The 13,544-nt window shown below is 36.9% G+C and overlaps 1 protein-coding gene across 1 annotated transcript in view; it reads left to right on the plus strand.

Moving 5' to 3' along the window:
• pot (zona pellucida domain protein papillote) overlaps positions 1-12,925 on the plus strand; it is a 179,145-nt gene extending 166,220 nt beyond the window's left edge. Inside the window, exons 4-5 of the mRNA XM_081764456.1 lie at positions 1,888-2,027; positions 8,350-12,925. Of these exons, the coding sequence (XP_081620582.1) occupies positions 1,888-2,027; positions 8,350-10,609 (2,400 nt within the window). The 3' untranslated portion in view covers positions 10,610-12,925. The remainder of the gene's footprint in view (positions 1-1,887; positions 2,028-8,349) is intronic.
• The last annotated feature ends 619 nt before the right edge of the window (positions 12,926-13,544 follow it).

Raw genomic sequence — 13,544 nt, forward strand, 5'->3', positions numbered from 1 at the left:
CACCTCTCGTTTCACAGGATTTTCTATGATGACAGGTCATTTTAACCTACTGCTGCTCGCAGGTACGCAACTATTATAATCCCAGCCCCAGCCAAGTGAACTTTGTGGTGGACAAACACCGTGTGCGTGGTTTTTCTCGAGGTTCTCCCGTTTCCTCCCACTTTCTTCATTCCACCATTTCATTCATTACTCATCACCGTCTCCTTTAGACTAACCGGCATAACTGTGGGACGTAAAACTAAAGATTTCATTTCATTTCATTTCATTTCATTTTTGCAACTATTATACCTCTGTTGCAGGTACAGAATAATAGAGCATGCTTCTTCCTACGCTCCACTTACGTCAGTATTGCCATTTCTACGTTAAGGTTGGTTTAAAGGGACAAGTTTTGCCGATAGATGTCACTACAGTCTTCGTATCTCTCTCTCTCATGTATTTTATACCTTTCACGAAAATTCACATTTCTCTTACAAATTTCAACCTAGAGACTTCAAATTTTTACAGAAGGAACTTTATGACCAATCGAAGGCAACAATCCGTGCCGATTTTTTATTTACAATTTTCTTCATTGTTGAAATGGCTTGATTGTTGAATTCGATATCGAAACCTTTAACAATATAACTGTTTCAACAATGAAGAAAATTGTAAATAAAAAATCTGCACGGATTGTTGCCTTCGATACGTAATAAAGTTCCTTCTGTAAAAATTTGAAGTCCCTAGGTTGAAATTTGTAAGAGAAATCGTGAATTTTCGTGAAAGGTAAAAAATACATGAGAGAGACACGAAGATTGTAGTGACATCTATCGGCAAAGCTTGTCCCTTTACACCAACCTTAAAACAAATGCTTCATTTTAGAGATGCGCCTCGTTTATCTCAATATTTGTTAAATGGTGTTTCAGTAGCGAACGGCCCATGTCTGTGATGAAAGGTTTCCAGATCCTTTCACGACGTGTATTTCTCATGTTCTTCCATTTATTTCATTTCTATTAAACCTGAATCATGTCATCATCGTAGGTATTCTGCCTTTATTGGCAGGTCACTTGCCGCAGCTGAGAAGCTTCTATGCTCCACGGTCCTCCGCTAACCTCTTCGTCTTCGCGTATGATCTTTCCGTTTTAATATCATCCATAAATTGTAGTCGTCCCCTCCCTCTCTTTGCCGCCACCATACCTTCTAGGACGTCCCTTATGATACAATTTCTTCTTAGGCAATGTCCCAACCAGTTTCTCTTCCTCTTCCTAATAATATCTAAAAGTGTTCTTTTCTCACCCACCATTTCTAACACTCTCTCATTCGTTTTCCGCTCAACCCAACTAATTCTTTCTATTCTTCTCGACACCCACATTTCGAAGGCTTCCGGTCGATTTTCATCACCTTTACGAAATGTCCACGTTTCCGCTCCATACAGTACAACACTCCACACGAAGCATTTTATGAGTCTTTTTCTCAACTCTTTATTCAAGGTCCCACAAAACACTTTTCTTCCTCCTAAAGGCTTCTTTCGCCATTCCTATCCTTGCTTTTATTTTACGTTCCCACTTCATGCCAATTACTAAGAATACTACCCAGGTATCGAAAACTATTCACTTGTTCTATGTTCACCCCTCACACTTTTATATTTGAATAATGAGTGTACAGTTATTACTTGCCTCCTTTAACAACCCGCAGGAATGACCAATCCAAGACATGCATATCATTATAGGCATTTATTAATTTTTAACGAGTTTAGTCTATTAATTACTCATTTTTGTTATATTATTTTTCAACACGACTTTTGATCAGAAACAACAGTAATTACAAACCCATCTTAATACAATATATGTGAAAGATAGTTTATAATATTTAAAACGCATAATTAGTAAATCTTTTTTTATTTTTCTTTCACAGGATCCACAGCGAGTCTTTACGAATAATATTGTTGTAAGGTTTCACCCAGGGCTAGAAATGGATGGAGACGAAGTGATTACCGTCGTGTGTCGTTATCCTCCGCCGATTGCACCAAAACCTGCTGCTCCACCTGCACCTATGTAAGTATTTTTTAAAAAAATAATCTTACATTTATGGCAGTTTTCGTTCAGTGTTACCAACTGGGGTAGTTTTCCGTTAACTTTTCTTCATCTCTTTTTCCTGTATTATAAATTCTTATTATCCCGCACTTCTTTGAAGATATGGTCCCACTTTACCTAAAGACCTAATATTCACGGAGCCCATTAATCCATCGTTTATTTCTGTTTTACTCGTTCACAGGCCTGTAGCCAGCCCAAAAATGTAGAAGGGGGGGGGGGGAAAGGCGATGCAACCATATTATAGTTCATTTGCCAGTCTACCGTGAAAATTTTAGGAGGGCAGCCAAAATTTAGGGGGGGCGGACCCCTAAACCTCCCTGGACAAGGGCGCCCATCACGGGGGCAAGGTGGGGCGCTTGCCTCCACCTTTAGAGAAAATTGTGCTTTAGAAGATCGAAAACCCAATAGATATTTTAAAATAGTTACCGTAAAATTTGAAACTATATTTGAAATGTCGCTTATACTTGCCCCCCCTCTTGGAAACCACAACATGGACGCCCTTGCCCCTGGATACGGGCCTGCTCGTTCACACGTTTACCTTAATATAACTCTGTTATGTTCACTATACGTAGACTTGATTTAAACTATTCGCTTAACAAAACAACACTTTATTGTAAATGTTATCAAGCAGTTGAGCTAAATATCCACTTGGCTTCTTCAGACGATAAACGTATTGTTTTGTTTAGCGAGTAATTTAAATCAAATTTAACTCTTAGTTCTTTTACGAATCGTGGGGAGAGGAGGTATGGTGTCTCAGTGGTGTGGTGTAGAGCTTACCTTTGGTGAGTGGGATCTGGTTGCATCCCGACCAAGTAAGTGTGTGGTGGACAACACCGTATCCATGGGTTTTTCTCGTGGTACTTCCCTTTCCCTTCCGTTTCCCTAATCAATTCTTCCAATATCATTCACTTACTGTAATCATCCATCTCCCTTAACCTAAAGAGCATAATAAGTGGGACGTAAAACTGAAATATTTTTATTTGCTTTTTGTACGAATCCCATTTCTTTTTTAAAAAACTGGACCTGTAGCTGAGGTATAATTTTAAAATTAAGTGGGTTTTAATTATATTTAGGGAAATTTTGAGATACCATCTCGGGGAAACTTCTTTCTTGGGTTGGAGTCATTGGTTTCTTTTGAAATGAAAATGCAATTTCTATATTTACGTCCATGATTCTGTCCTTTAAGCTAAGGGAGACGAATGACTAATGGGGATGAATGATAATGAAAGAATTGATTGGGATGAGAATGTGGGAGGAAATTGAAGAACCCAGAGAAAAACCACGAATACAATGTTGTCCATCACAAATTCAGTCTCGGATCAAACCAGGAAACCATAGCAGCAGAGGTGAACGCTCTAGGACTAAGTCATGATGTCTCTTCCGCTATTACTTTCATCTGTAACCGCTACTTGCTTTAGTGATTAGGCTGAAACCTCTCTCTACTAGGATGCTAGTCAATTGGGTAAATCTAAGATTTTGGCTCAGTGGTTGAGCGAGGGGTTCGTGGTTTGATTCCCAGCCACTCGAACTTGTACTGGGCAAACATTATATTCATGGGCTTTCCTGAATTCTTTCACATTCTCATTTCAGTAAATATTTCCTGCTCATTCTCTTCAATTAATCATGCGGCTACTTTAGCCTAAAGGTCACATCCGTAGGACTCGAAAATAGAAACTTTATTTCATTTTCAAGTCAACTGAGTCCCATTTGTGTACAAGGGTTTTTTTTTATCACATATACGAGGATAATCCAAAAATTATCCGCAATTTTGACACAATTCTTCTTATATTGCTCATACTGACCTCTGTCCTTGTTTATTTTATTGTTATGCTGTTGTGGTCCTGCTATGAAAGTTTGATCCTAATTCCTCCATTCGTTCCCTTTTTGTTGCAGATAGATCATGGCCGCTCCATTTTAATTTTGCACCAAAGAGGAACAACCAGCAGTGATCCACTTTTTGTGGTCGGAAGCTGTATCAGGAACCATGACTAATTTCCAGACGGTGTGCCACTTCATCAATGGTCATCCGTCTGTCTAACAGAACCATGTCGTCACGTGCACGCTCTGTGGCCGTAGATGGTCGCCCGGCTCCTTCCTCGTGCGTAAAAGGGGATTGCCACGTTAGAAGAACTTGTAGCTGTCATAAAAAAAAAAAAAAAATCTTGAAACCCTACCATATTTCACCATATACACATAGTCTTGAAAGGGTCATAAAACATTTTTTTTCCATCTTGCAAGAAGTTGAACAGTGTGGAACTTTCTGGGACGTCTTGCTTGCTACCCGCTATCGCACTCCCGCTGACATAAAAGAAAAAACAGTTTCGCCGCTTCCGAAACAACGGATTCTTTTGAACAGGGAGGGGGGAGTGCGCCAAAATACGCGTTTTTAATAAGGAGGTCCACTGTTTGTCCACTAGAGTGCAGTGCTGCATAGGTGGAAATACCTTTCTTGCTTTCAAGAAGTTTGGATTTCAAGATTTTTTTTTTTTTTTTTTTATGACAGCTACAAGTTCCTGTAAAGTGACAAGGCCCCTTTACACTTGTGCGACCATTTTGGAATTTTTCAATCCATTCGTAGACACTGTTCCCTTTAGTGTGCTGAAAGTCTTCGTTGGATTGCGGCCCCTGATACACTTTCCGAGTACAAAAACCGGATGACTGCTCGTTATTCCTATTTGGTTCAAACTTCTAATAGAGCAGCCATGATTTATCTGCAACAAAAGAAAGGCAAATGAAGGAATTAAACGGCGTGACAAACATCTTGGCATTTGAAGACGGCGCTCCAAGTTCCCTTTAAATGCTGCTAGCAAATGAGAGACCAGCGGTATTGCCACATTTATTTTGTACACATTCACGTCCATCCTCTGCCACCTGATCGCGCTCTAGTTCGTCTGCTTAGCCATAGCCACACCTCTTAGCACTCGGCAACGTCGCGTCAGAGCTTGAGTTTTATTCGTTTAGCTGAAATGCCAAGATGTTTATCACAGGCTTTAGAATCAAACGTTCATAGCATGACCACAACAGCATAACAATAATATAAATGAGCACAGAGGTTCGTGTGAAAAACATAAGAAGAGTTGTGTCAAAATTGTGGATAATTTTTGACTTAGTATACCTTCGTATTTATTGCATGAGGTTTTTCATGTAGTATAACTAAAGATGTTAGTTTATTAGTGTTACCTTCTTATCTAATAATTCTCCTCTCCTCTAATACAGATGACTTGGATTAATAGACTTCCATCAGTTACATAAAAGAATCTCATGCAATAAGTGAAAAAGAAAGAAAAAAAACACTGAAAAGGAAATGTGTTACGTGGTAATATTACCATCAATTAAGACAAGAAAAACAATTTCCTGGGAACACTTCTACGTTACAATGAACAATAGGAAGACGATAAAAAAAAAGTGTAATAATTGTTATCTCAGTGCCTCCTGTTGTTACGAATCTTGGGAATCACTTAAAAATAATCATGTAAAAACAGATATTTAATGGGCTTAAATTGTGAAAAGGAGTTTTTAAAAGAAATATCTAATAAAAATGATAGCGTGCTTTTTAAACGCTTTTGTCAGTTCTTTATTTGGTAGAATAACAAAAGAAAATCTACTACGGGAACGGGTGTCGTTTATCTTATTCAAAAATCCACTGCTAAGTTGTGAAGAGAAAGGTGAGTTTGTGGGAAGTATAACAAGAGGTCAGCACTGTCTTACGTAGTGAAGCTGTTTCTCCCCCCGAAATGTTTTGAGCTCTTTTTCTACTTTTTATTTTGTGCATCTTATACACAATGAATGTCTTTCTCTTTTCAAAGTCTATCAGTTTAAGATCGCGTGTATTAACACTGCTTAGCACTAACTTTTCTGACATAATTACTCGTCGATGCAGAGCAATGAAGAGAAAAATCACCTGAAACAAAAAAAAAAAAAAAAAAAGTAATTTTTCGCTCTTTTGTTTCTTCCCAAACATGTAATCATCTGCAAGTATTTTTTACATTATACGAGGAACATCTACGAACAGAAACAGAATTTTTCTTCATCTTTTTACTTTCATGTGACGGTAATAGAGTAGAAAAGTTACCGTGGAAGAAAAAAGGTCAGGTTCGAGACTTTAAAGAGATTTACACGTCCCATGACCTCTAAATGTCAAGAAAGGGATTTTTTTTTTTTTTTTGGCTCACCGTCCATTCGTCCTGATGTGACAGTCATCACAGGTCATGCCATTTAACGTATGTGGACTAAATATTAAGCTTAAGGTTGGTTTAAAGGAACAAATTTTTGTCGATAGATGTCATTGCAGTCTTCATCTCTCTCTCATGTATTTTTTACCCTTAACGAAAATTCACGAATTCTCTTACAAATTTCAACCTACAGACTTCAAATTTTTAGAGAAGGAACTTCATAACCTATTGAAGACAACAAACCGTGCCGACATTTTATTTAGATTTTTTTTTTCATCGTTGAAATGTGTTCATTGTTGAGACGGATATCCAAACCTTTAACAATGGAACTGTTTCAACAATGAAGAAAATTGTAAATGAAAAATCGGCACGGATTGTTGCCTTCGATAGGTTATAAAGTTCCTTCCCTAAAAATTTGAAGTTTCCAGGTTGAAATTTGTAAGAGAAATTGTAAATTTTCGTAAAAGGTAAAAAAATACATGAGAGAGATACGAAGACCATAGTGACATCTATCGGCAAAACTTGTCCCTTTAAACCAACCTTAAGGAATGAGATTCTCAAGGAGGGGAAGTGGTTTAGTTTTGTTCCTACTCTCAAAAAATAAGTTCACTGGTGGATGTAACTGAAAATTTGCGACTTTCTCGAAACGGTTTTCATAGTGGCGGATCTAGAAAGTAAAAACTGGGGGGGCCAAGGGCAGCCAGAAACCAGACTATGATAGGTATATCATGAGTAAAACTTTGAAAGGAAGAGCAAGAAATTGAAACCGTGACTTCCATAACCGCAGAAGTCCAGCTGAAGAGAAACTCAATAAAAACTGAATATTTGTTGGAAATATTAACATGGAAATCAGACTTTTTTTTTCATACTTACACTTTGCTGAGTAACAAATGTCACTAAGTACGAAAAAAAGGTCTGATTTCCAAGTTCACATTTCCAACAAATATTCAGTTTTTATTGAGTTCCTCAATATCTCTTCAGCTGGACTTGTGCGATAATGGAAGTCATGGCTTCAACTGTAACAATTAATTTTTGCTTCTCGTCCCTAAATAAGAGAAATCACACATCTTTGTTGCTTTTTGTCTTCATTTTTTAAAATATTTTAGTACCACTGCATTGTTCGTCAGTGGTTAACCAAACTTTTTATTTGTTAAGAACAATGACTTAGCATAGGTACTAATACTGATAACTGCCAGGGATTAACCAAACTTTTTATATGTTAAGAACAATGACTTAGCAAAGGTACATATACTGATAACTGCCAGGGATTAACCAAACTTTTTGTGTTAAGAACAATGACTTAACAAATACTCATAACTGTCAGTGATTAGCCAAACTTTTTATTTGCTAAGAAAATGACTTAGCAAAAGTATCAAAGCCACTGTGAAATCATGTGTATCACACAGATATATCTAAATAACTTGAGTTTGTTTATGGAAAATAGTTTATAAACAAGTTCACAAATGAAAAATTTTATTTTTAAGTAGATACTAAAAAAAACAATTTTTTAAAACAAAAAAGTTGTAAAAAACGAAACAAAAATATTTCTTGAATTATAAATGAAATGAAATCTTTTAAGTTTACGCCGCATGATTATGCTTTATGGGCTACATGAGACAGACGATTAATAAAATGAATGATATTAGAAGAATTTGATGGAATGAGAATCGGTGGGGGGGGGGGGGTGAGAGTGCTCCGATTAAACCTATGAACACGATGTTATCTACTACAAACTCTCAGCCTGTGTTCGAACCAAGGATCCTTCGCTTCAGAGGTTAGCGTTGTATCATTGAACCGTTGTTCTCTCATTCTTCAATTATAGTTAATATCGTCGCATCATAAACCAATACTGAACTCAACTTATCCAGTGCTTCCAACTACATGCATACTTATTTAATGCTTTTGTTTGGTTATTTTTAAAGATATGAATTGACAAACATAGTCCTATACTTATATATTATGGTAGGCATTTTCTTGTCATTAAATGTGTTATAATGTTACAAAAATACCTTTTCCATAAGAAAAAAATGTCTTTGTATACTTGTTATTATCTAAAGCAATTAACTTACAAAATAAATGTCTTCTAATTTGATTTTTTCTGCTTCTTTCAGCGCCGTTGAACCAATTCCACCTGTACCTGTTGTCGAACCACCTCTGAAGGGCTTCCACATCTTGCTCATCATTTGCGCCATCTTCTTCTTGAGTTTGCTTCTCCTCGGCCTCGGCTGTTCGTACTATTGTCTGAAGAGGAGAAACATCCGAGTGGTCAGAAGACGCCCGTTCTCTTCCGGCACAGGCTCCGAGATTACCAAACTTTCTGGATCGACTCTCGGAAACCTATCCATGTTTGAAGGCTTGAAGATCCCGCGAGCTCACGCCACAAGCACTTCCGGCTCGGAAACAGCTCTCATTAGTGGATCTGGAGAGCAATCGGATACTCTTCCTAGTGACTACCCATCGGAATCTCCTAGTTCTTTGCACTCAGAGGTTGAGGATGTAGATACTCGTAGTCTTAGACAACCCAGTACTGTCAGTTCAGCACCTTCTTACGATAACAAGGGTTATGTTGAAGAAAGATCTAGTTACTACTCGGATACTTTCGCGCATAGTGAAGGTGAGGTGGTTGTTCCACCAACAATCGCTGCTCCCAAACCTCCAGAACCTAAATTTGATGTTTCTGTTCGAATCAAGAAGGCACCTCCTCCTCCACCACCCAATCTAGAAATGATGCAGATACAAGAACGAAATCTCACCACGATTCTTGAAAGAGATGAAAACACCAGAGTTGAAAAACAAAAGACAACTTTCACATATGTTCCAGAAATTCATCCACAACCTACAGTCTACACAAGAATTGTTAAGAAAGAACCCGAGCCAGTGGATGATTGGTCCCAAGGCGAAGACTTAGTAGATCACCGAAGGAAGCTTTCGCTGGCCTCTGCACGTTCTCTGACAAGTCTCAATACAGAGATGACCGACACTCGTTCAATGACTGAGATAGTAGAACAGTCTTCTAAGAGATACATTCCACCTCCCCCTGAGACTCCACCACCCCCTCCGCCACCTATGCCACCCCAACATCTGTCATTGTTCAGCACTGATATTGAGCAAACAGCTGAACTCCAAACTATGAGCATTGTTCCTAGACAGCCTGAGATCACCACTCAAACTGTGGATGACGTCTACTTAAAAACGATAACAGAGACCAAGACTATTGAAGATATTGAACGCCATAGGCGGGAGATCACTGAGTACCATACAAAACCACGAATTCAACCGCCTCCACCCAAATGGGATGTCGTAATTAGAAACTACCCTGCTCCTAACCAGGCAGCTGAGACTAGTGAAAGAGGACCTGACTGGGAGAGATTTTCAGAACCATCCGAATCTGGATCGGAACATCCAGGTCCTCTGACAGACGTTGATGAACCAGATAGAGCTACAGAAATGATCGTCAAAGAACCACCCACTCCGAATTGGGATGTCCTCATCAGAGTACTTGACCCACCTCAAACAGAACAGACTCAGACTGAAGTACTTAGTGAAGAGGACAGAGAGAAATGGAGGCAAATCATTACAACCGAATCAACATTAAGGACACTTCTTACAGAAGCTACTGTTAAAGAAGACTACGAGAAGATCCGAAAAGATCAACGATATGAGAAGTTATTCGAACCTAAAAAATGGGATGTTATTATTCGAGTCTTAAGTCCACCTGAAGAATCGCGTCCATCCAGTTCCATACCATCCAGGTACAGGAAGAAATCGGATTGGGATACTCGCAGTCGTCGTAGCTCTTTGCCAACACTTTATGAGTACGATTCTGATGGTGGTTCATCTGTGAGAACTAGAGGACCTGATTCAACGTCTGGTTCAACATACGGTATTGAACCACCATTCCGATCCCGTAGAACTTCTCGCTCTAGCCTTCGATCAGATATGGATGTCAGATCTATGACTGAGGTCACAGTAGATTTTGCTCGAATGGAAACTGATACTCTTAGTGATGTCAGTGGCCCAAGCTATAAAGGTCATCGGCCAGGTTCTGATGTATTAGATGACATGTTACATTCCGAGGATGAAATGGGAAGTCTTGTAAGGTCGGCAAGTCAACCATCACTTGCAAGAAGCGCTTCGGAATTTACGGAGCATTGGGTAGCGGAAAGAGAATCTAGTATTCAAAGATGGGGCGGGTATCCATCAAGTCCTGAGCTTGATACTCGGTCAACAAGAAGTAGGTCAACGGTCGGTAGCAGGAGAATGTTGGAAAGATCATCGACAGAAATCCTGATCAGTAGTGCATCGATGCGACAAGATTACGAAGACGCTTCATGGTATGGCGAGGGCGACAGTATAGGCAGCTACAAATAGATATTTTCATAATCTATATCAAGTTACTTCCTTCATTATATATACTCAAATGGGTGTTTAAAAATCTTAGCTTCGTGCCAAACGAATCCAATTGCGTATTTCTCCTCCTAACTTAATAACTATTATTGAAATTGACTTTATGTATATCATATATATATATATAACGCCAGCATAGAAACGTAAGTAGTTACCAAACAATTTTGTTTAAGAGATTGCCAATAATAAAATTTGAACACCCATTTCAGTAGAAAGAAACACAATAGGAAGAAAAATCTATTAATCTCGACAATATGTTATAAAAAAAAAAAAACTACTAAAACAAAAGGCCTAACATGGCAGCGTTAAAAGAAATAACGTAACAAGCTTCTTTTAAGTCTCAATAATGATAAACGTTAATCCTTGCTAGAATTTTTGGAGCAAGGTGGAACTATAACCAGAGTGCCAATAATATTTTATTTGTTTGTTTGTTTGTATGTATGTTACAGTTTTTGTGTAGAGCGCGAATATGAACTAACGAACATTCAAAGAAAGAGTAGTGTTATGTTTTAATGTGCTTGTAAATTTATTTTTATCTTATAATAATGTTCTTTTTTCTCTGAGTTGAACACTAATGTGAAATATGTGACGAGTGGTTTCATGGAAGATGTGTGTGGGAAAGAGTGAATGTTGTTTTAAATGTTAGTCTACATTAAAAAAAAATACTAACAAAACAGACTAGAACACAGCAATACTTTGTAAAGAGTATCAAGTCTTCCTTTTTCTAATATATATTTTTTTCTAAATGGTGAAGTTAAGGGATTATGTGATTTTTTTTAAAAAAAATTACAAAATGTGTTATTTTTTAACAAATGAGTGCTTAAGTTAAGCATACATTTTTATAAAATATTGTATTAACTTTTAAACTATATGTATACCCACTCTTTTTTTCATAAAGAAAGTGAATTTTAGCAATGTTTTGATTGCTTACTCATTATGTAAGAAAAGTTTAAGAATGAGTAAGACTGGAAACGTTGCTATAGAATCAAAGATTGGGAACTTTTTTTTATATGTATACTACTTGTGTTTTTAAATACGCTGTTTACTTTATAAATACGAATTGCTTCTTACCTGTTATTACTTTTTAAATAATAACAAAAATATTTGTGATAGGCTATAAGCAATTTTAATAAGTATTCTTTTTTTGAAATGAAGACCACAAAAGGGTAAAAACAGCACAAAATTCTGAATGCAGAAGTATATCTGACATCTCTTTACAACTTCGGATACTTTTTATTCGCTATGGAATGATTGTTTCCCCGTCTGTGATCTATGGTCTTCAAATACATGTGTCAACATTTATTTTTTTACTATGTTGACGCTCTTCATATTCTATCTATTAGAAAAAAAAAGATGTTAATATGAACAAACTGCTTTTAGTACTGGAAGAGTTTTCCAATTTAGAAGAAACTAATGCTAGTTATACACTTAATAAGTACATTTATGGAAAACAAGACATTTTGTTTTTAGCAATAGGTAATATTAAAAGTGTTCAGATATTTTCAAATAACTACAAATGTTCTGAAGTAAAAAGAAAATAATTTTTGTAGGTTGGAGAAGAAACGAAATAGATGTCACTAATAACTTGCTTCGTACAGAATACATAATGGACGGTATCACAAGTAATGATAACAATTTTTATTAACCAACGTATTGGTCAATAGAAAGTGTTATTGATATTATGACTCTTTGAGACAAACTTATATGTACACGTCATAGGATAGGTTCACGTCAAAGATAGCTTCCGTTATGAGATGTGATCTACATTCCATACATAGGCATTTGAAAGGCTTTTGTCACAGATTAAGTTGTTTATTTTTTTCTACATTCCTCCGAAATATTACTCATTTTCTCTGTTTATGTGTGTTAATTTGAATAACCAGGACAGTTCAGTGATGCCATCCTGTGGGGAAAAATCCTATATCGTTGGAGTTTTTTGAACTCATTTTCCCGGAAAGGGATAATAAGCAGCATATATGGGATTTTTTCAGATCGAAATTTACGGCTTATTCATTTAGATATTGTAAAAAGTGACTTTAACACAAAGAAATTTAATTTTTAATATTACAGCATACTTTTAATTAGTATAACGTGGGAAATTCACACGTAAACTGGGATTTTTTTGCCTCTCGACATGGGATTTCTATTGTTTTAGTGTTGGCATCACTGGGACAGTTCTGTGCAAGACTCCTAGGTTGAGAAACCCCGCTGTAGATAATACTTTGCCGACTGTTTTATCATTTGTCGAAAGGTTAAAAAAAAAAAAAAATACCTTTCAAATCGAAATGATTAAAAAAAATTGTGGAAAAGTCTTTTGGACCTTTTCTTGAAGCTTCTTCTCTGTGTACGGTTCTAGTTATACATAACTTACAAAATACAATATAGGTCTTTGGCACGTTCTTTGGATGTCCCATAACTGTCCCGGAAAATTCAGACTAGAAGAAGAAACTTTTGAGTGTAATGGTAATACCCACGGGATTGGATTTCAATACTGTGTGCCTGTGTCACGGAATAGTATTTGGATAACCAAACGCCGTCTTGTGATTTTCCTGCAAAGAGCCCACAAATGGCCCACAGGAAATCCCGTTGCCGGGACATGAGCGATCATATGAATATCTAGTGGCAAAAGTGGGATGTCCAAGGAACGTACCTATGCTACGTGTGAATCAACATAATCTGCTTCTTGTCATATGAATAACTACAATCATTAACCATTTTTTTTTTTACTAAGTTCTTGAAACTGATACAGATTTAAAATATGCAAATTGTACAGTTTGCTAGTTCATATAGCCTATATACATTTTGAAATCTGTTTAAATTAATGTATAATTTTGCATTAATGGAAATATTTTAACAATTCCTAAACAAAAAGAATGCACACTTGTATTTGTATTTGTAT

Source organism: Thermobia domestica, chromosome 7 (assembly GCF_964235325.1).
Source record: "Thermobia domestica chromosome 7, izTheDome1.hap1.1, whole genome shotgun sequence".
Taxonomy (NCBI): domain Eukaryota; kingdom Metazoa; phylum Arthropoda; class Insecta; order Zygentoma; family Lepismatidae; genus Thermobia; species Thermobia domestica.